The 27,388-nt window shown below is 37.7% G+C and overlaps 3 protein-coding genes and 2 non-coding genes across 20 annotated transcripts in view; all 5 read right to left on the bottom strand.

The window, feature by feature from the left end:
• Positions 1–13,333, bottom strand: part of puf60a (poly-U binding splicing factor a) — a 45,171-nt gene extending 31,838 nt beyond the window's left edge. Inside the window, exons 1-13 of one of the 13 annotated variants that reach the window (XM_051879094.1) lie at positions 13,211–13,300; positions 12,351–12,421; positions 10,406–10,514; positions 9,713–9,808; positions 8,446–8,535; positions 5,695–5,763; positions 5,240–5,401; positions 5,042–5,134; positions 4,737–4,950; positions 4,238–4,428; positions 3,886–3,942; positions 1,993–2,064; positions 491–602 (exon numbers count right to left, since the gene is read on the bottom strand). In XM_051879094.1, the coding sequence (XP_051735054.1) occupies positions 491–602; positions 1,993–2,064; positions 3,886–3,942; positions 4,238–4,428; positions 4,737–4,950; positions 5,042–5,134; positions 5,240–5,401; positions 5,695–5,763; positions 8,446–8,535; positions 9,713–9,793 (1,141 nt within the window). In that variant the 5' untranslated portion in view covers positions 9,794–9,808; positions 10,406–10,514; positions 12,351–12,421; positions 13,211–13,300. Of the gene's footprint in view, positions 1–490; positions 603–1,992; positions 2,065–3,885; positions 3,943–4,237; positions 4,429–4,736; positions 4,951–5,041; positions 5,135–5,239; positions 5,402–5,694; positions 5,764–8,445; positions 8,536–9,712; positions 9,809–10,405; positions 10,515–12,350; positions 12,422–13,210 lie in introns of all 13 variants that reach the window. The other 12 variants (XM_051879104.1, XM_051879086.1, XM_051879076.1 and 9 more) reach the window with 12 other exon arrangements.
• LOC127507158 (small nucleolar RNA SNORA57) lies at positions 5,480–5,616 on the bottom strand. The gene has a single exon (XR_007928266.1). It is a non-coding gene; the product is annotated as a small nucleolar RNA SNORA57 (small nucleolar RNA).
• On the bottom strand, positions 8,700–8,856 carry LOC127507164 (small nucleolar RNA SNORA57). The gene has a single exon (XR_007928268.1). It is a non-coding gene; the product is annotated as a small nucleolar RNA SNORA57 (small nucleolar RNA).
• Positions 13,334–13,986: 653 nt separating the features above from the next.
• The window catches only part of nrbp2a (nuclear receptor binding protein 2a), a 33,715-nt gene continuing 20,313 nt past the window's right edge, over positions 13,987–27,388 (bottom strand). For all 4 annotated transcript variants that reach the window (XM_051881939.1, XM_051881950.1, XM_051881968.1 and 1 more), the window contains 17 exons: positions 25,335–25,457; positions 25,051–25,152; positions 24,872–24,961; positions 24,726–24,766; positions 23,085–23,179; positions 22,967–22,990; positions 22,524–22,607; positions 22,236–22,291; positions 22,039–22,134; positions 21,815–21,947; positions 21,538–21,640; positions 21,399–21,449; positions 21,177–21,312; positions 20,692–20,745; positions 20,532–20,595; positions 20,238–20,293; positions 13,987–17,809 (listed from right to left, as the gene is read on the bottom strand). In XM_051881939.1, coding sequence (XP_051737899.1) covers positions 17,711–17,809; positions 20,238–20,293; positions 20,532–20,595; positions 20,692–20,745; positions 21,177–21,312; positions 21,399–21,449; positions 21,538–21,640; positions 21,815–21,947; positions 22,039–22,134; positions 22,236–22,291; positions 22,524–22,607; positions 22,967–22,990; positions 23,085–23,179; positions 24,726–24,766; positions 24,872–24,961; positions 25,051–25,152; positions 25,335–25,457 — 1,407 coding nt within the window. In that variant the 3' untranslated portion in view covers positions 13,987–17,710. The remainder of the gene's footprint in view (positions 17,810–20,237; positions 20,294–20,531; positions 20,596–20,691; positions 20,746–21,176; positions 21,313–21,398; positions 21,450–21,537; positions 21,641–21,814; positions 21,948–22,038; positions 22,135–22,235; positions 22,292–22,523; positions 22,608–22,966; positions 22,991–23,084; positions 23,180–24,725; positions 24,767–24,871; positions 24,962–25,050; positions 25,153–25,334; positions 25,458–27,388) is intronic.
• The window catches only part of bfsp2 (beaded filament structural protein 2, phakinin), a 45,707-nt gene continuing 43,652 nt past the window's right edge, over positions 25,334–27,388 (bottom strand). The window contains exon 8 of the mRNA XM_051882019.1: positions 25,334–25,457. Coding sequence (XP_051737979.1) covers positions 25,429–25,457 — 29 coding nt within the window. The 3' untranslated portion in view covers positions 25,334–25,428. The remainder of the gene's footprint in view (positions 25,458–27,388) is intronic.

The following is a 27,388-nucleotide window of genomic DNA, read 5'->3' as shown; positions in this document are numbered from 1 at the left end:
AGTACTGTGTAGGACAACAGAAACCTGAGGGGGAGAGAGATTGTGCACATATAAGCTAATGTGGAAATGGGAAAACACGGTGGGCGTTCAGAATGAGCTTTGAAAGTAAAACAAACACAGGTCTGAGCACAACCACTTAAAATTAGTGATTTGATCTAAATGGTGTAGTCCTATGTAATGTGTGGGCGGTCATGCCTGCTCAAAATTAAGGCTTTGAAAGAAAAAAAAGCCTGTGTTTGTAATTATCTTTTTTTCGGGTTCCTGTAAATGTTCCTAACAATCCTGTTTTCAAAAACAATACATGAAATGCTATCATTCATGCAAAAGACATCCAAGTAAAGGGCCCCACTGTTACACAAGTCAACTACATGCAAAACCAAAATACTAAAGACGTACACAGCACGATTAAGGCACACAAGTGAAAACACCAATTGAAGAGGGCCACAGTACTGACAAAATACTACTACAAACCACTTCTGAATGCACCTACCTGTAATGACCCCTGGGGCCTGAGCAGCCATGACTGCCTGTGGAAGCTGGGGCAGGTTCAGGCCCGACCCGCCAGTCATCGCCCCCAGAATAGATGCTCCCGCTACCGCTTCCTGGAAGAACAGAGTGGGACATATAGAAACACCGCCTGGACAGCGCCCGTTAAAAGCACACATAACACCGACACGAGTGGACAAACACGTCACGGACAAACAGACCTTCACACACACAGACAAGCCTTGGGCCAGCTGCATAAAAATTGGCAGTTTTAGCTTATGGTTTATTTAGAAATTAGATTTTTTTTTTTTTTTTTTGTCAGCATTAAAGGGTTTGTTCACCCAAAAAAGAAAATTGTGTCATTAATTACTTATCCTCGTTTCAAACCTGTCCATCTTCAGAACACAAACTAAGATATTTTTGATGAAATCTGAGAGCTTTCTGACCTCCAATAGACTGCAACGCAATTACCACTTTCAAGGCCCAGAAATGTAATAAAGACATCATTAAAATAGTCCATGTGACTGCAGTTGCAAAAAAACAAAAACAACTTTATTCAACAATTTCTTCCTATCCATGTCAATTTTTGATGCTGTTCATGTTGTAAACAGTGCAGCACTTCCGGGTTCTACATCAGAACGCCAGCCAATAATAAGCCGACGTTCTGACGAAAAACCCGGAAGTGCTGCACTGTGTTTACAATGTGAACAGCGTTAAAAATTGACATAGAAGACAAGAAATTGTTGAATAAAGTCGTTTTTTGTGCACAAAAAGTATTCTCATCGCTTCATAACATTAAGGATGAACCACTGTAGTCACATGGACTATTTTAACAATGTCTTTACTACCTTTCTGGGCCTTGACAGTGGTAATTAAATTGCTGTCTATGGAGGGGTCAGAGAGCTCTCGGATTTCATCAAAAATATCTTAATTTGTGTTCTCAAGATGAACAAAGGTCTTACAGGTTTGGAACAACATGAGGGTGAGTAATTAATCATTTTTGGGTGAAATGACCCTTTAATATATAAAATATATCTACATGTATTGTACGGTCTCCACAGCAGAAGATATACTCAATCACAGTCAACATACAAATTCAGTTATGTGCTATATGCTCAGCTGTCCCTTAAGCCTTTGTATACAGGATATACGCCAACTAGGGATGGGCATTTCAAAAATATTGTATTCGAATATTTGGGCTCAAATGAATATTTGATTGTTTATTTAAATGAAGTTTAACAAGAAAGACTTCATTTTTTCAGTCATTAAGTTTTTGTCGCTATTTCTAATCAAACTTATGATTAGGCTATACACAACAAGCTTACATTATATAGTTTTTTTTTAGTTGAAAACATCGTGTGCAAAAAGAGTACAGAAAAGCATTTAAGCTCACGCAGTGCACTAATAAAGCATTATCGTACAGAACGTATATATACACTCGAGTCAGCATATGGTTATCGTGTTTATATTGTTTCACATGTTGTTGAGAAAAACAAGTATATCCACATGTTCGGATGAAAGTTGGCTCAGTCTGTCAATAAGGCCGGATGAGGAGAAAAATCGCTCCACCAACAGATGCTGCAGGGACACAAAGATAATAGTGTGCTAAGCGACCAATTTCTTACAGAGCTATGTGATTTCAGTCCTTAAACCAATCTCTCTCAACGAAACTTAGATCATTTTACTATCAGATGAGTGGTCTTCTCGGCTGACTCGGGGCTACATCTGCACCTACCTGCATTTCATGCATTTACTAATTGCATTGGTGATTTTTTTATAACTCAGTTTCACCTGAAAAAGTCACCCAACATTTTGATCAAAGTAATTGCAAACTCTGCTGTGCCTATAGGCACACAACGCCATTCTGTCATCAAATAAGATCAACTTGTTTTTACGCTCCACAGCGGCACCCAATGCATTTAATTACAGTTTTAGGTTGCGTACTTAGGATTTATCATGGATACAATGCATTGATCAAGGATCAAAGCAACATTTAGCAAAATTTGAATAGTATTTTTAATTTTCAAATAATTATTGCAGATCAAATATTAAAATATTCAACTATTCATGCACACCCCTAATGCCAACACATTTTTAAACTGATGATTTCTGAAGCAAAGTTGGGTTTTGTTCATTGGACTATATATACAAAACCTTTAAATCCTAAACATTGTTAATTAATAGATGAAGCAATATACAATTTGAATGCAAGCTAGGCCTTTTAAACAATCTAAAAGCCTGATTTGATTACATACACCACAGTTAAAAAGTACAGGGTCAGTTCTTTTTTTTATACATTAAACAAAAATCACAACAGTTCTTAATATTGATAAGAAAGATTTCTTGAGCAGCATATCAGCATATTAGAATGATTTCTGAAGGATCATGTGACAATGAAGACTGTATGAGTAATGATGCTGAAAATTCAGCTTTGCAATCACAGGAATAAATTACATTTTTATTCCATTACATAAAATATATTAATAGAAAAGTTCTTTTAAATTGTAAAATATTTCACAATTTTGTTTTTTACTGTATTTTCATAAATGCAAATTACTGTATACAAGAGTTTAACAAACATTTCAAAAAAATCTTCCCACCCCAAACTTTTTAACAGTTAATGTATAAAAAGCTTTAAACCTAACCGCTTAAAGAAATATGAAGTTGCTAGACATTCAAACATTTCATGCAACTAGGCCCAAGACCTGAAATAAAGGTCAAGAACATGTAACAAAACAAGCTAAATGGATTAAAAATCTTTATAAATTAAATATAAATTAATTTAGACACTGCTAAACAAGTTATGCATTTATTTGCTTACATAATATGTATTTAAACTAAACTATGTATGACAAGCATGAGACAACACAGAACAATTACATTACTGATCATACAGATTTACAGTATACTGAGTAGCATATAGTATGGCAATTTTTTTTAGCATGATCTATGCTGTAGCACAGATGCAATAAAATTAAATAAAATGGAAGTAATCCACAATAGAAAATGCCAAAATGGTATCTCAATATTAAAATATTAATGGCACACCGGTTAACAAAGAACTATCAAGAGATAATAAAAGCCTCAAGAGATTAAGCAGACATCCAGAATAATAAATTCATCATTATGTGGGCCAGAACCCAGATTACTGATAAGAGGCATGATGATGTAGCTCAAAAATATTGGCAGAGGTGCTACTTAAAGTCACCTGCGACTAAAACTGCTCAGCTTTCAAGTTTATTGGCCTGTCTAGTAAACATTCTCTACCTAGCACACTATAGAGCAATGAGCATCACTGTTACTGGGAGGTCCTGAAGACAAGTCTCTCCCCACACTCATATTCTACACAAAACAAAAAGGCACCAGCGTGCTTTGAACAGAATTTCCTGAAGGATTTACCAGACAGTTGAGGAAGTCTTCTGTCCGATTCTCCGGCTGGGACAGATTCCATGCCATCTGTTTTTGGAGTTTACACGCTATGTTATCTTTCTGCATGTAAAAGCTCTGTCTCAAATAAGTAATGCTGTGTCATAACTGAGTCTTCATGCCAGTCAATGCCTAAACTGACTCAAATCAAGCCCTCACATACAGCACCAAGTGTCTGCTCTAGCCTTGCTAAGCGAGTTAAAAAAAATCACGCTGCCTTACTTTACAAAGGAAGGCTTTTAAATGCCAAAGGAAGCAGCTGCTCACACTCTCACACACACTCTCCCTGACTAACAATAGATGATTGAGGTGTGTAAATGCTCACCTGTGCTGTGATTTTGGCAGTGGCGGCTGCAGCGGCTACGGCAGCAGCGGGAGGCAGTCCGCCCGGCGTTGCTGGAGTCAGAAGGGGCATGGGTGGCGTGACGGCTTTGCCCACTCGCAGGTACTGCCCGCCCAAGTCGAAAAGGTTCATGGAGGAAACGGCATCCTGCGCAGACTGGGCCTTATCATATTCTACAGAGGAAACAGGGAGGACTAAGACTCAACAGCATCCAAGAAGACTCAGCATAAATCTACCAGAGCTCTGAGACAGTTACTGTGTAATTACCAGCGGGTACTTATGGCACAAATTGTCCGTAACAGAGCCTAAGAAAACAACGACAACAGAAATAAAAACTTACTATGAAAGCATGTGAGGAACCTGCCCCCACCCTTCTCTATCCCCTGTGAGACATGTAGAGAACAGCATTCTGCCATGACTGACTGCTCTCAGTCAGATACATTTATATTCATCCGAATGGGTGAAGCAGTCGCCCGCTCACCTATGAAGCCATAGCCTTTGTGCTTTCCCGTCGTGGGGTCCCGCGCCAGGGTGCAAGACTTGATTCTTCCGAAGGCCTCGAACACGCTCTTGATGTCGTCGTCTGACAAATCGGGATGCACGGACGCCACGTAAATCCGGTTGAAGGCGCGCGCTTCTTCGGCTAGCTGGTCTATGATCGGTTGAGCCTGACCAATGTTGCTCGGCCGTCCCACCTACGAGTGTTGAAACAACAGATCAGAAACTATAGAATACATTTGAAAGATTTAGAAAAAAAAAAGTACATTTTTTTTACAAAGTGCTCACTTTAATGTTTCTACCACCCAGCATAACGGAGTTCATCTGTTCTAAAGCGAGCTGTGCTGCCTCTGGTACTTCATACTCTACAAATGCAAAACCCTGCAGAAAGAGCAGCGTATTGTCAGTTAAAATTCAGCAAAAATAAAAAATAAATAAAATGGTAATTCATAAAACATTCCACAACTATGAAAAAGACATTCTGACCTTGTGTTTTAATGTAACAGAGTCCCAGGACATGTCAATGCTCTTAATGGGACCGAAAGGAGCAAAGGCCTGTCTGATGGTGTCTTCTCCTAGCTCGTAGTAGATGGACCCAACATAAACACGGCACATTATGGCTAATGCCCGTTGCCTCTGTGCTGCAACCTGTAACGGACAACTGAAATGATCAGATGGTGCTAAGCCAGGCATATGCTCATCACTCATGGTGTTTATCTTTTATAGGCTTGTTCCAATGATTGAGGATAGAACCAGCAGACAATGAACACGCTGGCACCGAAGACATAGCACTGGCTTTTCTTTACCTCCACCCATTACACACATGAGTACTAAACAGCCACATGTATGCCAACAAAAGGAGGGGGAAACAAACATCTACTGCATTCACAAAAAGTACAGCAAGGTTACAGCGTTACTCTGAGAAACTGCGTTGGACTTACAGACTGTAGTGGTGAGAGGGGATCTCCAAAGCCCATCGTTAATGAGGCCATCTGAAGGGAATTAGGGAGCTGTCAGGAAAAACAAACAAGCTGTCAATGACTGTTGTACCCTTTTTGTACCATAGCGGGATGTTGTCAGATGAGTGCAGAAAGGGTCCTTGAGATAACACTCACATTATGATAAATAATTACAATCATTTTTGAATACAAAAAAACCTTGATTGCAATTTATCCATGTCAAGTAACCGGCAAAATACCGGAAGCGGCGCATTCCACAGACGGGCATCCATGAATCGCATTATTAGACCATTTTCTAAGGCTGCACGACCATTTAAAAACCATACTATAGCATCGTGCTAGTGTGAATTCACAAAGGCAGCGATTCTCTTTCGCAAGACACGAAAGAGAACTCACGTGTTGTGAGAAGATTTGTGCACTCATCAGAAGCGCGCACACGTGTGTACCGCGTGCAAATATTGAGTTCTCTTTCAAGTCTTGCGCTTGAATGGACAAATTCACACAAAAATTGTCAACATGCCCGTCTTGGCAATAATCCTAACAAACACAGTAGGTTATGTCTTATGCCAAGTTTACACTACAGGATTTTAAGCCAGATTTGCAAGTTAACGAGCTCACCGACAGGTCGGGCTGTGATCGGGGGAAAATCAGCGAGTGATCGGCGCTCGCCAATCTTTATGTGTGAACTACTCAACGACGCATCAAAGATGCTCGCTGACGCGTTGCCGACACCTCACTGACACCAGACAAATATCTAGCATGCTAAATATCTGGAGCTGTCGACCGACTCGATATCCTGTGTCACGTGTCGTGACGCAACAGCCAATGAAATATACACTGATGTCTATGGAAGCAGCAGTAACAGTCCATTCAAATATAATTTGCCGACGTTTATTCATATCAGATACACATTGTGTAAGTAACTATAATCTCAAACACTCTATTGTTCTCCCAGTTCACCGGCCACATGTATTTCAGGACAAATGGATGAATTCACGTTATATATTAAAATCAGGGTCATTATATAGGTTTTTAAATGACAAAACACTCACTTGAACATATTTGAGAATAGGAATATCAGATAGTTGATGACATGGTGAGAAAAGCAATACATTGTCATACAGTGTGGCCGGCTGGGCGCGGTGTGTCACGTGACAATCATGGCGCGTCATCATGGAAACAATAAAGGGAAACGTTCTAAAATAACAGTCGGCTTAACTCTGGGAGGTCAGCCAGAATGTTTTAAACTGATGTGTGAAAGGGTTATTTTAATTTTAATTAAATTGAATTCAAAATTTAATCTAATTTCCTCCCAAGGTCTATTTTCAAATAAAGTCATTAGATGACAGTTGTCGTCAGCTTGTGTAGTGTGTAACCTCCTGTTGCAGATCATTTACGTAGTGTCACTTAGTGTGAACACCACAATGACTTTAAGACTCCACAGCAAGTCACGTAGTCTGAACAGCACAGCGATCTGCTGACGTTTAAAGTCCTGTAGTGTAAACTTGGCTTTAAATGAACTTAAACACTCAAAGAACGCATGTGTACAGTGTCAGTATACTAGATCCTTGCATTATGTCTTAAAGTGTTTTTATTGTTAATCAAACAACAAAAGACAAGAATCACTTACTGCTCTTGACTGAATAGCTTTTGTAACTTAATAATGATTACTCTATTTAATTTATACAGCGAAGATTATATGCAATGTTGTTTTACTTTATTCAATTTCTGTACCTGAAAAATACTGCTAGATACCTGAAAACCAGTTTATTTTATTTGTATCTTTGCTCTACTGTATTTATTTGTGCTGTTGCTTGTAGTTAGATTATTTGTTCTTATTTTCTTTATTTTTATTTGACAGTAGTCCTTTTTTCCCTGAACATAGCACATACCAAACCGTACCAAAACTGTGACCCTAAAAATGCAATAAAAACCGAACCACGATTAATTTGAACCATTACATCTCTAATCTCTGCATATGCTGAGTTTGGGTTGCTTATAACGTTGATCTGGGAACACAATCTGCTCCATTTCATCAGATTTGTAAGGTAAATCATTTATAAACCTACGCCAACACAGGAGAATACATCAATATGCTTCTAAATATGCGAACACATTCTCTATCACACATATTTCTATCAAGAAATACAGTGGCTGTACCATTAATATCATAAAGAAGTGGCTAAATATTAAAGATTAAGTGAACATTTGATAAGTTGATTAAGTGAACATGAATGTTTGGCCAATATTAAACAAGAATTTGATCTGCTGTAAAGTGGGACAACAACAATCACCAGGCCATTGCCACCCTTTGCAAGCATATGTTATAATACGTAATGTACATAATATAATACACATAAACAATCAACTTAAGTATTTTAACAGTGTTGTTCTATAAAACCATGTTTACTTGCTTTTGATACTTTATTTGAACCAAGAATTATTGCCTCATTGTTCTTATATATGTATTTTAAGTCATTTTAAACGCTATTGTTTGCATAGGTCTATTTTTATTACCACAAAAAAAAAAAAAAAAAAAAAAAATCACACATTATTTGTTTGTCACATGTAGTAGACCATTTTTGCGTCATGGGTAATAGGAGGATTTTTCACCCGGCTACCACCGCAAGTATATTTCAAACTTGTGGGAAGCACTGACTTGGTTACTAAAATAATCATTAGTGACAGCCCTAAAACCCCCCTATTATTTTCCACGTTCTTGAGCAAATTTACCTGTAGGTTGCTGAGCTGTTGCTGCTGATGGGCGAGGGTCTGTTTGACCAGGACACTCTTGATGCTTTGTTCCATGGCATACTTCTTTGCCTACAATTGAGAACACATTAAACCAAATGAGTGTTCACTAAAGTAACATATCTTCAAACCACCTTACAAATAGTCAGGGCTCTTGCTAGATATAATATATTTCAGTTAAACTAAGTTTCACCTCATAAAATTTAAAGGTTAAATGAGAATGATTTCCCAGTTTAAAGTGTACCAGCAAATGAGAATAGTACTAGCAGATAATCAGACGCCACTAGTACCGAAGGCATAGCACTGGCTCTGCTGTTGTCCACTGCTTGCTTACATGTGCACAGAGCAAACACATGCTTATAAAGCTAGAGGACATGGAAAAAGAAAATCAAGGAAGATTTAACATGACAAATTACGGAAACTTTGGCTTCAAGCAAAATGTGCAGATATCACAAGGCTGTACTTAAGACGGGTCTTTGAAATTATACAACTATTTATTCAGCATCATAAACTGATAATAGGTTATTCGCTACCATTTTCATTTTAAGAAAGCAAGAAAAAAAATGGCAGCATGGGAAGCAAGTCTCTCTCTGCACTTCATGCAGATTTCCTTAAGCGCACACCCCAAATTGCTCTCCGATTATTATCCTGATCGCAATGTAACAAAGTATGCTGTAACCAATCACAAAAATAACAATGAGGGCCTATCTGATACACTCTCCCAAACTCAATAACAATTAGTGTTGTCAAAAGTACAGACCGCAATACGTCGGTACTGAAATTTTAAAAATGTGACACTTTGAGCGCTCGAGTGGATTCGTAAACACCTCTGATTGGCAATTGTGTACACGCGTCTGTGATTGGCTACAATGATCAACGCTTCAAAAACGTTGTAAATAGTCAATGACGCTCTTCATCGAGTGCTTAGATACACACCGGAGTGTTTGAAAGCAGGTAGACACTTGCTTTCAAACGCTCCCACTCCGCTTTTAAAACACTTTCAAATTCAAACACTTCCGTGTTCTTTCAAACGCTCCAGTGCGTTGATCATTGTAGCCAATCACAGACATATCTGATGAGCGCGTGTACGTTTATGAATCCGCTCAACAGCGCTAAAAGCGTCACATTTTTAACATTTCTGTACCGACTTCCGGTATCGCGGTTAGTACTTTTGACAACACTAATAACAATTATACAGTCGTTGATTTCATTACCCATGTGCAGCAGAAGTATCTGGGGAAAGTCTCACCTTCTGCAGCGCCTCCTGCTGTTCGGGGGTGAGGGGCGGCAGGCCGAGCTTCGAGGCCGTGCTCTGTCCATTCTCCATCATCAGAGCCTCGCCTCCCTGCACAGAGCACAGGCATCTGTCAGACCTGATGAATGTGAGCTGCAGCGAAACGGCACATCCACACTGGACAACTTCCTTACAGCTTTTTAGATCATCTAGTTTAAGAGCAAACTCAAATGATATCAGTCAGGTAATACATCAGGATAATTCTTCCCTCGAAGAATCTTATGAATTATGCATTTTATGCAATTACTTCTTGATCTTTATAAATGCATTAATAAAATCAGTGTTAGGGCTAGCGAGGGAAAGCAAACTACAAATTGCAAATAATTGTAGATAATTTTGAGCTTGCTCTAAAACTGCTTTTTACATTTTAGAACATTTTGGACACCTTCAATTTAGCATAGGGCTTATCAATTATTTATTTATTTATTTTTTTACACTGAACTGAAAGGCTGTTGAAATTCAAAGCCTTCTGTATACACAATTTACAGGCTCCTCACAAAATGGTAAGGGGAACATGGTGACTTTTCCCCTCAGTGGAAACAAATACTTGATTCTGTCGGTCACTGCAGGACCATATAACCTTAGAGTGCATATGCTAAAGTAATTGAGCCCTCTTATTTAATACTACACAAGAGAAAACTTAAGTACCTTTGCTCAAATGAACTCCAGAGTGGTGCACTGCCCCCCCTTAAGGAGGTTTGAACCCAAAAAGTTCTGCCATTGGCTTTGGAAATATAGTACAACCAAGAGATATGTTCTACAGCACAGACGACACATAGAGAGAAACGACAAAAAAGAAAAAAAGGAAAAGAAAAAACACAAACCTACTTAGAACAAGAGAACTGGGTAGGAAGACAACAATTTGAGATCACTGACATCCAAATCCAGGGAAAAAGAGTTGCCTCTAATGTTTAGGACCAAAAACCCTTCGTGAAATAACATTCGGCAACATATTTTGTAGACAGAGGTTTTGTGGCAGTGATTCTTAAAGAATTAGTTCACATTAAAATGAAAATTACTCCAAGCTTTACTCACCCTCAAGCCATCCTAGGTGTATATGACTTTCTTCTTTCTGATGAACACATTCAGAGAAATATTAATAAATATCTCGATGCATCCAAGATTTTTAATGGCAGTGAATGGGGGCAACGAGTTTGAAGCTCAAGAAAGTGCATCCATCCTTCTGTTTGAGACGTTGCGCTTTTTCCGTAAGTTGAATACGGAAGACAGTCTGGTGGAAGCAAGATATTTTACTTTATAACTTATTAAATATGGATATTTTTCTTACACAAATGCATCGCTTTGCTTCAGAATGCCTTTATTAATGCCCCTGGAGCCGCGTGGAGTACGTTTATGATTGATGGATGCTCTTTCTTGAGCTTCAAACTCGTTGTCCCCGTTCACTGCCATTATAAAGCTTGGACGCGTCTTAATATAACTCCGATTGTGTTGATCAGAAAGAAGAAAGTCATATACACCTAGGATGGCTTGAGGGTGAGTAAATCTTGGGGTAATTTTCATTTTAAAGTGAACTAATCCTTTAATAGGACGGTTCACCCAAAAATGAAACTTTTGTCATTTGAGACCAATCACACCAAAAATGATAACTATAAAGTTTTAATAATCATTCTAATTTAATGAGAACAAGAAAGTCCACACCATAGTTACAACAATAACGACACAGTGAAACAATATCATTGGAATCACTTTTTTCCAGCTGATGAATGATCAAACATTAACATCCAATCAGAACCAACCCAATGTAATGAGCTTGAGCATTTAATGCGTCAGATGACATAACTGCAGCACACACTTACAATAAATAGAACATTATCATCCGTTGGTTGCTGTAGTTATCATTCTTGGTGTGAACGTACCTTTACTCATGTTGTTACAAACCCATATTATTTTCTAGAGTAATGATGTCAGATGGCAGGCGGTAGATGTCAAGATTTTCACTGTATAATGACTTCAATTTTGGTTTGTTTTGGCTTCAGAAGAATTATAATACAAGGTTTAGGATGCACAGACTACTTCATATCCTTTTTGAAGCTTGAAAGCCAGCCCACTTACAGTGTGGAAGAGCAACCAGGACAATCCCCAATTTCTCCTACTGCCATTTCACAGAATGAAGAAAGTCATACAGGTTTGAAACAACATCATGAAAAGCAAATAATTTTCATTTTTAGCTGAACTATTCCTTTAATGGACTGAAAACAAAATTTCCCAACGCATTAGTGCAAAAAACACGCACATCCTTCAAATTCATCCAAAAATTACAGGATGTTCGCTACCAGGATGGTACGACAGGTTTGATTGACAAATAATGAACAAGATAATGAAAATGTGTTTTTGTTCTATTGACTATGCAAAAAAATAAATTTACCATACCTTACCGCTCTGATCCTTTTTTTTTTTTTTTTACATATATACACAGGCGACACATGAACATTATATTAAGGAAGTACAGGCTGCCTTATGCACCCTTTTGTTTATCAAATATATGCAATACTTCAATAACTGAAAAAGAAAAACCCTTTTCATAACAAAGGGTAAGTGTGGTTTCGGGGTGAGCAGTGGATTGACCCCTTACCTAGCGCCTGCTCTCCGCTGGGGTGTCTTGTGAGATTATATATTGGGAGCTTTTACTGTTCAAAACAGAGTCTATAAGGAAAGAGAGAGGTTTCAGTAAACTCATGTACACTGCGTCCATTTCCCAACTTACTTTTCATAACGTGGGCTTTGCGATGTCTGTAAAACAGACTTCGGTGGATGGACAAATTTATCTATACATGTAGCCAGTACTGATTTACAATGCACACATCACCTAACGTAGACAAATTAAGTAACCACACTGACTAGGAAGTCAAAAAAAAAGCAGCATTCAATAAAGGCTGAATGTGTATCCCACCCTCCCATACGATGTGACTGGGCGTAGGGCCTTTCATTTGGGTTTAAATATATTCAATAAGATGCGTGAGGGCGATGCACTTTTTTCCAAAAAGAAATTGTAACTGCAACCAAATCTCAGAGCAAAACACACTGAAACGGAGCGTTGGGTCGTGCAGCAGCGAACTTGATTCAGCTCGTGGAGGACAATGTGAAAGGGTTAACGCGTTAGTTCACGTTAACGAGTACAGAAAGCGAGTAAGCGCATGCGTTTAGGTTACTATTCTAGTAATAACCCGCTAAAAACAACCGTTCTACATAAATCCTAACTAACAGAAATTTTGTTATCAGTCAAATATTATTGAATAATCACTATGGCTCTAAAGAGACACGCAGCAGCTGCAGCAGGCCGGGAAGAAAATCCCGCTCTCAGTATGCTAAGCTAGTTAGCCATACCCCTGTGCAACTAGCTATTTTAAATGAAACCTCTGTCCGGAAACATTAATATATGCGGATGAAATAATACTGTGTGGATATCAAGAGGGAAATTAAGCAAAATATTACATTTACCGCCGAAACAGCCACCGCCATTGATCACACCTTCCAGCACTAACGTCCACACCGCGAGGAAGACTATGAAATCTCGCGATATCGAGGAGAGCGTTAGGTAAGAGGCGCGCAGCTGCAGTGTGGCCGGTCAGGCTCTGATTGGAGGAGCGCCTCGAAGCAAGTTTAACAAAAATACAGTATAAGTTAGAGAACGTTATAAAACGTTTTCAGTTTTATTTCAGTAATATGTGTCGCGCGCCACTGATAAGACGATCACAAAAAATTTAAATGAAATTTTTAGAGAAATAGCGTAAAAATTCGTATAAAGAGCGGACCGGGGTTAGTTGGTAAACTTTACACTCCAGTGAATATTTCTGCGGGTTTATGAAACGGAAGTAAATTTCTGTATAGACACGTACATAAAACAACAACAAAAAGCGATTAAACATTTCCATCAACAGGAAAAAATGAACACACATTGGGAACACATTATTAAATATATATACTGTCTGACATTCAGCAGCCTATTATATGATTATCAGCACTATGAAAACGGTAAAACAATTATGAAAAACAAAATTCATTAAGTAGCAAAACCGTAAAAATACATAGCCTACTATAATTAATTGTATAAATGTAAAACTGTTAAAAAAAAACATGACAACTTGCCTCTACCAGACCTGAAAATCCCCCTGTCCAGATATCATTAAATGTTTCAGTTGAAATCTACATTTATTAGCTGTATTAGACCTTTTCTATGCTATTATACAGAAGAAATAAATGTAGTCATATTAAAGTATTAATATATTTTAATGTTATAGTATTTCATGTCACAGTATACAATTTCAACACATAAAAAAATAAAACTGCCCAAAAACAAAAGTCTGGTTAATGCATTCGATTTAGATGAGAAAGGAGACCAGTAATTAGGAAGAGTACATTTAAACAGCTGCTCACTGTACATTCATACTGTATATCTCTTGTATATACATTCAAAGGAATCACATTCCAAGACAGTTGAGTCTCATAATAACACTGGGAAGATGGTGACTGGGTTTTTTTTTTTGTTTGTTTTTTTTTTTTTCATGACATCTGAATGATTTGAATTTGCAAGAATAAATGGAGATCAGAAATCTCTTATAATAGTTTTTCAAAGCTGCGATACATCCATGCCAATATAACAAAACTGAAAAATCCAGTCAAAGCATACTTTTCCTGACATGCACATATTTTATTTAAGGGATGCTGAGAAGTCAAAGCCATTGAGTACAGTACTGAAAGCATCCCTAAAATAGATAGTATTGCTTTGGACGGCATGGCAACATGGATGTTTTCACAGAATGAATACTGTTGTAAATATGCAAGTGTCAATCAAATACAGGACGTTATTTTTGCAATGTAGTACTCATTCTTGCCAGCACTGCACCCAGTCTTTGGCCTTGACATGGTTCATTTGCATGTAGAATACATAGAAAGTAGTGTATAAATCATTTTGCATGACATAAAATATACACATGCTGTGGTAATATTTAATTGCCAAGAAGAATAACAGCCCTTCATACCCAAAGGAGGGATTTATTACAGCAAAACCTTTGTTTCTTCTAATTCAGTCATGGTCAGTTTATTGTAGCTATGCATTAATCAGTATAAGGGACAAAGAAACAGATAAATGTTAAACACCTCTGAGCAGTCAGCTGATCTAAGATCAGCTCATATTCACATTAAGAAGGCAAATAAAATAATCCCATGTTAACACTGTTAGTCATGAACAGGACCCCTGTGTTTGTGAACCTTACATTAGCTGCTCTAAATGCTTTGATTACTTGTTTGTATCAGTCACTTTGGTTAAAAGCGTCTGCTAAATGGATAAAAGTAAATGTCTTAACTCTTTCCCCGCCATTGACGGAATTTTCCGGCTTTCCGTGTTTTCACTGTTATATGTTAAGCTAAAAGTATACTTCACTTTTTACGCGTACGCGAGTGTCAGTGAACAGTGCGCGTGACGCGAATTTCGTAATCAGAAGAGTACGCGCTTATGGACCGCCCGATTGTAACCGCAAGGTCGCACATGCGCATTTAATATATTTTTTTTTGCAATAATTAGTTTATCCACAAGGTGGCAACCGTGCCCTGGGGGCGTCGATTCATTAGGTAGTCAAAGAAAACCTGCATGAACAGAACAGACTGGAGGTCAAAGCCACTTGAAGGCAAACCTGCAACCTTTAGCCAAAAAAGCGTAACGGCTAATGCTAACTGGCAGTACGCTAGGAGGAGTTCTAAACGGCGACGCGATAGGCTGAGAGGTGCCGCACGTGATTAAGTTAGCCGTTACGCTTTCTCCAATGGTAAGAGATACAGACCCTTTCATCTCCCTATAATACGATCTCTGCTGGAGCTCATGCAAGCTACAGCAACAATGGAGGCCTACATAGACGAGAGATTCTTATGAAGAGGTTAGAAAGTACCTTCATTTGAACAACTCTGGCATTAAAAGAATACAAAGATATTTACATGGGTTGTAACTCGTGGAGAGATATCTCAAACTGGGCATGCGTCGAGCGCCTGTGTCCGCGCACGAGTAAAGTGAAGTATACTTTGCAAGGCTGTGCGTTCGACTGCGCTAGCGTACGCTTAAAAAAAGAAAGAAAGAAGTATACCCAGGGCTTTAAACTGCCTTCACGTGCTCTCGGAATTATCGTAAACATGAGTTTCCTAGGTTAAAAAAAAAAAAAATCATGACTTCAGAAGTGGGAATTATAAATTTTCCGATAACACGTGAAGGCAGCATTAGCCGTCGCTATTACGTGTTATATATCCTAACAAGGCGAAGAAGCAGAAACAAGCGATAAAAGTGTTGCTTATGCAAGTTGTACTCTTTGATAAAAAGAAAAAAACCGTGATTTGTGTTCAAAATGTTGCTTTTTTTATGAACCTTACCCACATTGAAGTGTTGATTAAAAAAAGAATTCATGAAGCTAGAAGAATTTTTTTTTAACATATGTATGTACAACAAAATATTTTGGGGGCCATGAAAGTTTTGTGAAAATTATCAAAAAAAGCTGGCAGTGGCTGTCAACTTTATTTATTTATTTTTAGGAAAAAAAAAAAAAAATGAAGGCAGGGAAAGAGTTAATGAATTTGGACAGCTACTCATTAGTTGAACCATTTTCTTGGTAAAAGACATCTGGATGAAGTGCTCTTCTGCACTTCATCCAGATATTAGATCGAACTTCACTCAGGCTGCATTTATTTGATCAAAAATACAGTAAAAAGTATTGTTTTATATTTTATTTTAAAATGTAATTTATTCCTGTGGTGGCAAAACTGAATGCTCAAGATTTTTTATTTGGTGCTCAAGTAACATTTCTTATTATTATCATTGTTGAAAACAGTTGTGCTGCCTGATATTTATGTGTAAACTCAGATTTTTTTTTTTCCTCAGGATTCTTGAAAAGAAAGTTCAAAAGAACAGCATTTATTTCAGGATAGATTCTTTTTTTACAATGCAAGTCTTTACTGTCACTTTTGATCAATTTAATGCGTCCTTGCTGAATAAAAGTATTAATTTCTTTCAAAACATAAAATCTCACTGACCCTAAACTTTTAAATGATAGTATACCATTCTAGGATACCATTATTGCCACGGTTTACAAATATTTGCTATGTTCATTACTGTCTGCATGAGAAAAGTTATTGAGACCAACATAGTGTCATAGAAGCAATTCAGAACGGAGACATTTTAAACTCTGTAAGAATCACTTCACATTAAGAGCAAGAAATTAAGTTAAAGTCTGAAAATTTTTTCGAAAAAGAAATATAATTATAGCAGGTTCCAAGAGCACTTGTCATTGTACCATACATTTGTTTGCTCAACGTCAGCTTGTTAAAGCATACAGAATACGATAATGTAGAATTAAACATTTTGATACGTTTTCCTTTTAAACATGTATACCAAGACCATGTATTAATTGTTTAAAATAATAAATAATACATTTGACTCCAATTATATTGCCTGATGGGAAGCAGCAAATATTCTTGGACACTTAGCCTCCTCTCTCAGGTTCCTGAAGCTCTGTCATCCTAAAATCATCTGTTTGTGTGAAACCTTGTCCTTTGCTAGATGAGGATGGATTACGCCATAGACAAGATGTTTTTAAAAATCTGTCATTTAAAAAAAAATTCACAACCCAAAATGCTGGCACTGAAGGCAGAATCTCTGCAAGTAATGGAAATGTATTTCTTCGTTATAGTAAAATGACATCAGTAATTAAACTTCAAGATCAAAGTTAACAGTTTGAGCTCTTTGGAGTTTGTGGAGGTACCATGCGGTGTGGTGTGAGCTTTCTTCCCAGGTCCATCGCTCATTCTCAAGCCATCTTGTCATGACCTTCATTATGTAATGTTGCACTTTTGGTCTCATTTCCCTCTTGTCAATCTGGATCTTTCGCTCTCTCTTTTTGTCAAGCTCTGGCTCAGTCTTCAAGCACTGTCTGTCTATTATGGGACCAGCTGGGCTTAGTACATCACAGCCATGGCAGTAGGGGAGGTGGATGTCCCTGACCAATGCTTACATAATGCATCCTCAAGGAAACATGCCAACTTCTCACAGTCTTCCTACAGGACACAAAAACAAGACAATCACAATCACACAAAGCAAAACTACATGAGCTATTCAGTTCATTTGACGGTTTCATTCCACAGTTGTCTTTGGATTGCACAATAGGGGACTAAAGATATACTCTGTAAAATGTGTTATGTATAAGTATTATGCAATAACTTTCAATTAATTCCAAGTGCTTAGGGGTGGGTGATATGATCAAAAGTCTATCCAACTTGACTCACATACATACAGTACAAGTACGTAAAGCAATATATACTATATTGCAAATCTGCTTGTTCATATCGTCACAAAACGTAAACTATGTTGGCGAAATATTTAAAGTTGGATATATAATACATCCAACTTTACCCACTTACATACAGTACACTCATGTAAAGATATATATATCAAACCTCAGTTGCCTGATTGTTTAGATCATCACAAATTTACATGTATTTAAAGTTGGTAGATCCAACTATCTGCGTACATACTAGAGGTGTAATGGCTCAAATTACTCATGGTTCAGTTTGTATCACAGTTTTAAAGTCACGTCTTCTGTACGGTTCGGTATGTGCTATGTACAGGGAAAAAAGGTCTATACTGTCAAATAAAAATAAAGAAAATAAGAACAAATGATCTAACTACAAGCAACAGCACAAATACATACAATAGAGCAAACGATACAAATAAAATAAAGAGTGCTTTTCAGGTTTTTCAGGTAGGTCTAACAATTTTCAGGTACAGAAATTGAATAAAGTAATCAAATGTAAAATAACTGCATATTTGACTATAAATTAAAGATTAATCCTTATTAAAGTTACAATCTATTCAGTTAAGAGCAGTGAGTGATTTCTTGTCTTTTGTTGTTTGATTAACATTAAAAACACGTACAGGAATATTAGGCTGCTGTCACTTTAAGACATAATACATGGATCAGTACACTGATACTGTACATTCAACCGACTATGTCTGTTAGGATACTCACCAAGATGGGCATGTTAACATAATTTTTTGTGTGAATTTGTCCGTTCAAGTGCAAGACTTAGAGAGAACTCAATATTTGAGCACTTCGGATGAGTGCACACAAATCTTCTCAGAGAGCATGTGAGTTCTCATTCACGTCTACTGGCTCTTGAATGTTTAAATTGGCATGGGTTCAATTTAGTTTAGTTTAAACACCGATAGCAGCATGAGCTGTTCAGGTCTAAACTGCGCTCACGTGCTATCAACACCCGGGTGATGACGGCGTAAATGACTGCTCATATTCGAGCATTCAGCACTCGCATTGAACAAAGTTTACAAAGAGTGACTGTTTTGTCCATGATTTTTTTTTGATCATCGCTGATGTAACGTATTGGGAAGCCAGAATGCATATCCATCGACAGAAACACACATTAGCCAAGCTTTGTATGTTTTACGTGTTGTTATTTTTAACAAACCATATTATAGATGCGTCGTCAGATTTAAGTTGAACGTGAACGTTACGGTTAGATTTTTTTTTATTACAGAGAACCGTTACTGCTCAACTGCTTGATATTATGTCACAAAATGTAAACTATATCATCACCCGACGATATATTTAAAGTTGAATATATAGTACATCCAAATTTACAGTGTGACTTAATATTGTTGCAAAATGTAAACTATAATAATGCCCAGCTCTAATTTGCTAAATGCAACTTGAAAAACATGAAGGCCTGGTTTCACAGACAGGGCTTAGATTAAACCAGGATTAGGCCTTAGTTAAATTAGGACATTAAAGTAACTTTTTTTAAAGGGATAGTTCACCTAAAAATGAAAATTCTGTCATCATTTACTCCTCCTCAAGTTGTTTCAAACCTGTATATATTCTGCTGTACATAAAAAGGAAGATATTTGGAAGAATGCTAGTAACCAAGCAGATCTCGTCCCCCATTGACTACCATAGTATATTTTTTTCCTACTATGGTAGTCAGTGGGGGGCAAGATCTGTTTGGTTACAAACATTCTTCAAAATATCTTCCTTTGTGAACAGCAGAACAAAGAAATTTATACAGGTTTGTAACAACTTGAGGGTGAGTAAATGATGACAAATGTTCCTTAGAAAAAACATTACTGGTGTGCATCTTGAGAAAAAAAACTATCATACACTACCAGACTTTCAAATCATTCCAAACACAACAAACTCGCACAGAACAACACGTCTCATAGCTAGGAGACGCATGAGAGATAAAACAAACATGGATGTTTAGGAGATGACTGCAGTAGTTGTTGTAGTGACTCTGTGTGCTGAGTTGCAAAAGAAAAAAATGAGCGTTTGCATGTGGTCTTAGGTGAGTAGAGGTCAGTGTGGACTCTATTGTCGACACAAACTGCAAATCGTGGCAAAAATCTGAGCAAAAGTCATGCATGCCAGCCTTTAGATAATAATGAAGACTGATGGTTAGAAGATCTCATGCTTACCTCACTGATAAAAGCATGGTGAACCAACTCACTAGCCAAATCTTTGGGACTGTCGGCTGGGGATAAAAAAAAAAAAAAAAATTAAATGTACTTTTTTTTTCAGATATGTACATTTCATATATTCTCATTTTAATTTATTCTTTAATTAGAATTTATTTATTCAAAAAAATCTCTTTTTATTTATAACATTTTTAATTGCACCATAATTACTTGCCTAAACTATTTTAGCAAAAAACAAACAAACAAAAAAATAGCAAAAAGAACACATTTGATTTGAATGTGATAATTACTTACATGGTAAAACATCACAGCTAAGCTGACGGTGAAGTCTGTCATCCATCTTTAAAAAGAGAGAGAGCTACAGAGAAAGAAAGGATAGATGAAGCACAATATTCACAGGTTTGTTTTGGAGAAGAAGGTAAGCAAAACTACAAGCCAAAAAAATTAAACTCACATGACTCCTTGTGCCTTCCTCATTTGCTTCCAGATTACAGTGGATCTGGACAACCTGTACGGAAACACGAGGATTTAGCTTTTACATGCTTCTTTTCTGTTGCACAAGCCAACCACACAGTCTTAAAAAAATACTAACAGAAAGTAACTAAAATACTGTTTGTACATGGATGAGATTTACTGATTACCATTTCTGGGAAATGTTTAAACAAATGTCAGCTTTTTCAAATTGACCCTTGCACATCATTAGTGTCATAACTGGACACACTTCCCATTAGTCAGGCAACATTTGTCGGTTAATATTTTGCTTCAAAAAAGACAACACAGAGTTTAAAATAAATCTGTTTAGTGGGTTGTTTATTTACACAAACTGCGAATGAACTAATTCACTAACATATTCACACCTCCTAAAGCTTCATATGAGGTATAGCTTCAATACTTATGGTTAGTTTCTCCCAACACTGCTTCTAATATAAATCTTCTAACCTTTCTGGTTTCAGTCTCCTGTGGTTCTGGGGTTGGGGTCTTCACAGTCTCCATCTGTTCCTGCGACAAAGAAAGAGCGCGGGGGATAGGATGCGGCCGGTGGGAAGCAAAGTTCATCAGCGGATATATGCCATTTCTGTTCATGCAGAAGAGGAAAGGTTTCAAATCATGGAAACAAACACAGTCTAAATGAAAGATCAGCTGATCTTCTCCATGACTCACTTCACATCCTCAAGGAATTTGTCCAGCTCCAGAGGTGAGACGTGAGAATACCTTGAAAAAAAAAAATAAGAAAGATGTCTAAAAGTGGGAAATAATCACAGAAGTAAATCAGAAACCTCCATTTTTTTGAGAAACCCACTTTAGATGGACTCCAGGTCGGTCACGATGATTAATCTCTGCCATGATACCATTAGGGTCAAAAGATTTGGTCTTTTCTTCCACACAATTCTCAGGGAGGAGATCTGGAAAAAATGAAAATAAGTTTAAGAGAAATGGAAATACAAAGGAACAACAGTTTCCTTTTGGAAGATTGGGCCATCTATATGTTTCTGTTATGTCTGAGATAGAAATGAAAGCATTATTACTCTGTGGTTTCAGGAAGGCATGAACAGCAGTGTTTTCCATGTTCCACTTACACTGGTTATTGATAAAGCAATGCGCAGCAAGCAGTTTTAAGGAGTGGACCTCAAATAACACTCTGTGGAACAGCAGGTCATGAGCCGTGGGTCTCGACTTGGCTTCTGTGCGCACACACGACTGGATAAATTCCTGTCAGTGTGAAGAGATAAAGGCATTCGATTAAACAAAAAAAATACAGCTGAGCTGTTTTAGTTATAAATATGGGCTTAAAGTCTTTTACCCTCATGAGAGGGTCCTCAAGTGACTCTCCAGCATGATCAATGGCCTCTTTCGAAACTGCAGCATCCCCATTAGCCTGGATTTCCAATACTGCCATCTAAAGGTGAATGTGGAATACAAAATTAAAGGTCATACTTCAAAATTGATGAAAAAAAAAAGAGTTGTATTATTCGCCAGTTTGGATTGTTATTTTCAGACCTCCAAGGCACAGATACCAAATGAAAATATATCGATGGCATAGTCATCTTCAGCAACTGGAGAAAAAGAAAATAGAGAAATGTTATAAAGCTTTTTACATACAGTGATGTCAAAAAGCCTCAGACCACAAGTGAAAATATTTCTATACTGCATTTTTTTCTAATGTATATTTTTCAATACAAATTATAAGCAAAACAACTTTTCCCTTGTTAAAAAAAAAAATATATTAAAACTGTCCAGATTTTTTCCCAGATTGCAAAAGCTGTAAAAATGGTATCAGATACTCACTTCCATACTCCGGAGCAAAAAAATGCTGGTTACGCATTTCATCTCGATGTTGATGCACATTCCCATGAATCGCTTCAGCAAATACTAAGGGAAAAGGAGAGACACACAACATTACAAATCAAACTCTATTTATAACATTATATGGATGGAAGAATTTTAGCCAGTAAATATAGATAAAATCTCTAGTACATGAGCTAGAGTCCAAAATAAATACTCTGAAGGGGGATGTGAGTCTTATTTTCTTTATATATGTCTTAGATTGTCAAAGCTGACAAGAAATGTTACAGTACATTACATAACTGCCAGGATTTTGGGCCAAAATACACAAAGCATTGTTTAAGGAAGGAAGGAAAAGAAACAGTCTAAGTACGGCCTGTGTTTTCTTTCTGATGAGATAACCACATTCCTGTGCACATGGCATACGGAGCTCGGAGTGGACTCACCATTTACAAACAGCCTGTGCCAAACTGTGAAAGAAAGAAGAGACATAAGCATCTTCTTAAAACAGATGTTCTATGTTAGAAATGATCAAAAGTCAAATCATTTTGACTACTGTCAAACCTGAGCCGATCTTTATGAGGCCGTTGTGCTGGATAAAGATAGTGTCACAGGTCAGGTTACCATGGATAATGGGCGGATCACATGAATGTAAGTAACTAAAGAACGAAAGGATAAAACATAAGTACGTGTACCCACAAATCACCCACACTGCTAAAAATAAAAAACAAATGTCCATACAAATGAACATTTTATACATTATGTATAAAATTAATATTTATATATATTTACAATAATAAATATAATAAAAGAAAAAAGTTTAAAGTATCAAAACATTGAATGTTTTAAAAATAAATATTTTTTCATAAAAATTAACATTTATAAAAAAAAAATGTTTCTTTTTATTTCTAATAAAATAAAATTATAAGAGAAAAAGTGCTAGTTTAAAAGCTGAAGTGTGTAATTTCAAGTGTCATGAAACAGAATTTAAAAGGATAGTTCACCCAAAAATGAAAATTATCCCATGATTTACTCACCCTCAAGCCATCCTAGGTGTATATGACTTTCTTTTTTCAGACGAACACAATCGGAGATATATTTAAAAAACATCCTTTGTCCTCCAAGGTTTATAATGGTTGTGAATGAGAGGCCGTGTTTTGAAGCCAAAAATAATGCATCCATACATTAAAAAAAAGTAATCCATACGACTCCATTGGGTTAATAAAGGTCTTCTGATGCATTTTTGTAAGAAAAATATCCATTTTTAAAACTTAATTCAAATAACTAGCTTCCGGCAGAGGACCTTACGCAGAAATGAGTAATCCTCTGATGCGATGTATGACGCAGGATGTAGGAGTAGCGTAAGCTTTGACGCCTCTCGCAGTTCAAACAAATAGGGCTGTGCAACAAATTTAAGCTCCTCTTCTCTTTTATCAAAATCCTCCGAAATTCCTCTTTAAAAATTATCATTTCAGACTTATCATCCGTGACCGGTGATTTGTTTTGCTCTATCCTCTGCGCCTCCGCGTTCGTCATTACGTTGTGCGTCAGGTCAAAGGATACTCTTCTGCCACAAATCGACTTGCGCATTCTGCGCACGGTCGTCTGCCGGAAGCTAGTTATTTGAATTTATAAAGTTTTAAACATGGATATTTTTCTTACAAAAATGCATCGCTTCGCTTCAGAAGATCTTTATTAACCCCCTGGAGTCGTATGGGTTACTTTTTTTATGGATAAATGCATTATTTTTTACTTCAAAATGCAGCCCCCCATTCACAACCATTATAAACCTTGGAGGACTAAGAATATTTTTAAATGTATCTAGGATGGCTTGAGGGTGAGTAAATCATAGGATAATTTGCATTTTTGGGTGAACTATCCCTTTAGAAGATGTCTCAAACTTTTTTCCTCAAACACTCCCCTCATCTGCCATTGGCCAAACAAACAGACAGCCCAGCCCCCAAACTTACACCATTGGTTGAGTCAGTGTTGCTATGCTGGGATGGTCAAGATGCTCAGACAAACAAAGCAATGTTTTGATAGCCACAGAGCCACAGTGTTTACACTTTTGTACAAATCAACCGACACATAGTTGTCTCTGTATATTAAGCTGGGAAAATATTTTTAGTTTACCTACACACTTCAGCTTTAACAGCAAATTTGCAGATGAGTTTAGGGGATAATATTGAATTCTCAATGCCCAACCTGAGTGCAGAAAGTATCTGCGTGCACCAACGCTTCCATGCCTGAGACACACAGAAAGCACCAGTGTGTTAAGATTGTCATATTTCTGCCAGAAGGTGGCGTTGTCCTCCAGCTTTTCACTTTCAATGATCGATGAAACGTCTCACCTTCACATTCATAGTTTTGTGATTTTTCTTGGTCTTCTTCAAAAACTGCTTGAGACTTCCAGATGACATATACTCAGTAATAAAAATCACCTGTGTGGCACGAAAAGAAAGAAAACGTGAATGTCTGAATTCGGGACAAAGTTCACAGAAGTGTTTTTCAGGTGTGTTTTGAGTCTCACCCTTGCTCTGCTCTCTCTCATGTCCAGCCAGTACTTGTGAAACTTTACGATGTTCGGATGCTCCACCTGCATCAGGTTCTCAAACATCTCTCGTATCCGCTCCTGCATAACACAAAGTACATCAACACTTGGTTTTACATTTCAAGCATTTTGTCTGTCTGTCACTGTACCACCATTCCAGAATGATGACGCTTCAATACAGTAACATTTCACAGATGTTTGTGGTGTAGCACGCCAAGTATCCCACCCAGAAAATTGATGTTGGAAAACAAACATGGTCCTACCTCAAAGGACTTGAAAACCTTCTTGTCTGAAAACTGCACTTCGTTCCACACCACCTCCACCCCCTCTTCAGTGTCCATGGCCAAGTACGCACTCTCAATGCCTGGGACATTTCCCTGACTGACCTAAACCAGGAAAAAAAGGGACATAGAGAGAGAGGAAAGAGTGGAAAGACAGTTTTAGTGCTGCCAAGTTCACACAAAGTACCATTTAGCCAGTGATATCTGCAAAATTTACTTCACATTGCACAACTTTCTACATGTGATATTTAGTATCAACTTCTTGGTATTGTCAGTACTGGAAATTAGTATTTCTGTGAAGAAGAAGGACACGCTCCCTTCTCCACCCCCCCTGCTTCACAACTCTCTCATGGTGCATGTTGTGGTTTGGGCTGCGAGTATGAAAACACAGACTTTAAATGGCTGTTTTGGTCTTTGTAAAGCTGTAAATGAAGCTCACAATACAGAAGAGGGCACACTGCAGTTTGCTCCTCAAACACTTCAAGTCTCCACTTTTTTTTTTTTTTTTTGGACATACCTAGTCCTTTTATTATCACAACTGTCTAAAGGAAAACAAACCATCCAGCATTTTCATATTTTGATTTTCTATATTTATAGCCTGAATTTGCTCCCCTCCTGCTGATCAGTGAACTCAAGCTATGTGTTTTGGAGACAGACACAACATGATCCAGTCATGCTGAGATCCAGCTGCCCTCTAAAAGGCCTTGGAATTAACTGTATGTCATTGAAAAACGTACAACTACAAATTGATAATACCATTTGGTACACTTCAACAAAGAGCTTTTCCATTTGTCAGAGCATTCAGGAACAATTAAATAAGAGTAGAACAAGCTGTACATGTTGAGAGTCATAATGTTTACTACGTTAAATAGTATCAAGTAGCAATTCAAGCACATTTAATGTGCATAATTGATTACAATATCCCAAAAGAGTCTTAAGTATGAAGGTTTATCTTAAAAATTAACAGTTTATTTTGGTATTTCAAGCATATTGACTGTCAATCATGATTGTGTTCCAGGCTCAGAGTTCAAATAGTGGACCGACTGATATAAATCAACTCAGGGCAACAGTAAAACAGAAGAAGTTTTATGACACTTTTACTGATAATGGCAGAGCACAGAGTTACGTAAGGCAGAGAACACAAGGACACCAAAAGCATGTCCAATTACATTTGGGCTTAATTAATTCCCTAGATGCCGCACAAACAGACAAGGAATGTCTTTGAAAACAAATAAGAAAAACTTTTCAGTTCCCCTGAGAGCCAGAAAGTATCCTTCTACCCAGCTGGAGACTCAGAATTATGGGCAAACAAAGGCGTCTAACCCTGGATAAGTATCATACCTCAGTGTGCACCAGTGACATACACCGATCAGGCATAACATTATGACCACCTTCCTAATATTGTGTTGGTCCCCTTTTTGCTGCCAAAACAGCCTTGACCCGTCGAGGCATGGACTCCACTAGACCCCTGAAGGTGTGCTGTGGTATCTGGCACCAAGATGTTAGCAGCAGATCCTTTAAGTCCTGTAAGTTGCGAGGACTTGTTTGTTCAGCACATCCCACAGATACTCGACTGGATTGAGATCTGTGGAATTTGGAGGCCAAGTCAACACCTCAAACTCGTTGTTGTGCTCCTCAAACCATTCCTGAACCATTTTTGCTTTGTGGCAGGGCGCATTATCCTGCTGAAAGAGGCCACAGCCACCAAGGAAAACCATTTCCATGAAAGGGTGTACATGGTCTGCAACAATGCTTAGGTAGGTGGTACGTGTCAAAGTAACATCCACATGCGCAACAAACTGCGATGCACTGTGTATTCTGACACCTTTCTATCAGAACCCGCATTAACTTCTTTGAGCTACAGTAGCTCAACTGTTGGATCGGACCACACGGGCCAGCCTTCGATCCCCACATGCATCAATGAGCCTTGGCCGCCCATGACCCTGTCGCTGGTTCATCCCTGTTCCTTTCTTGGACCACTTTTGATAGATACTGACCACTGCAGACCAGGAACACCCTACAAGAGCTGCAGTTTT

This window comes from Ctenopharyngodon idella, chromosome 2 (genome assembly GCF_019924925.1).
Source record: "Ctenopharyngodon idella isolate HZGC_01 chromosome 2, HZGC01, whole genome shotgun sequence".
In the NCBI taxonomy this organism is placed as follows: Eukaryota; Metazoa; Chordata; class Actinopteri; order Cypriniformes; family Xenocyprididae; genus Ctenopharyngodon; species Ctenopharyngodon idella.
The sequence above is the reverse complement of the archived record's forward strand: the minus strand, read 5'-3'. Positions and strand labels throughout refer to the sequence as shown.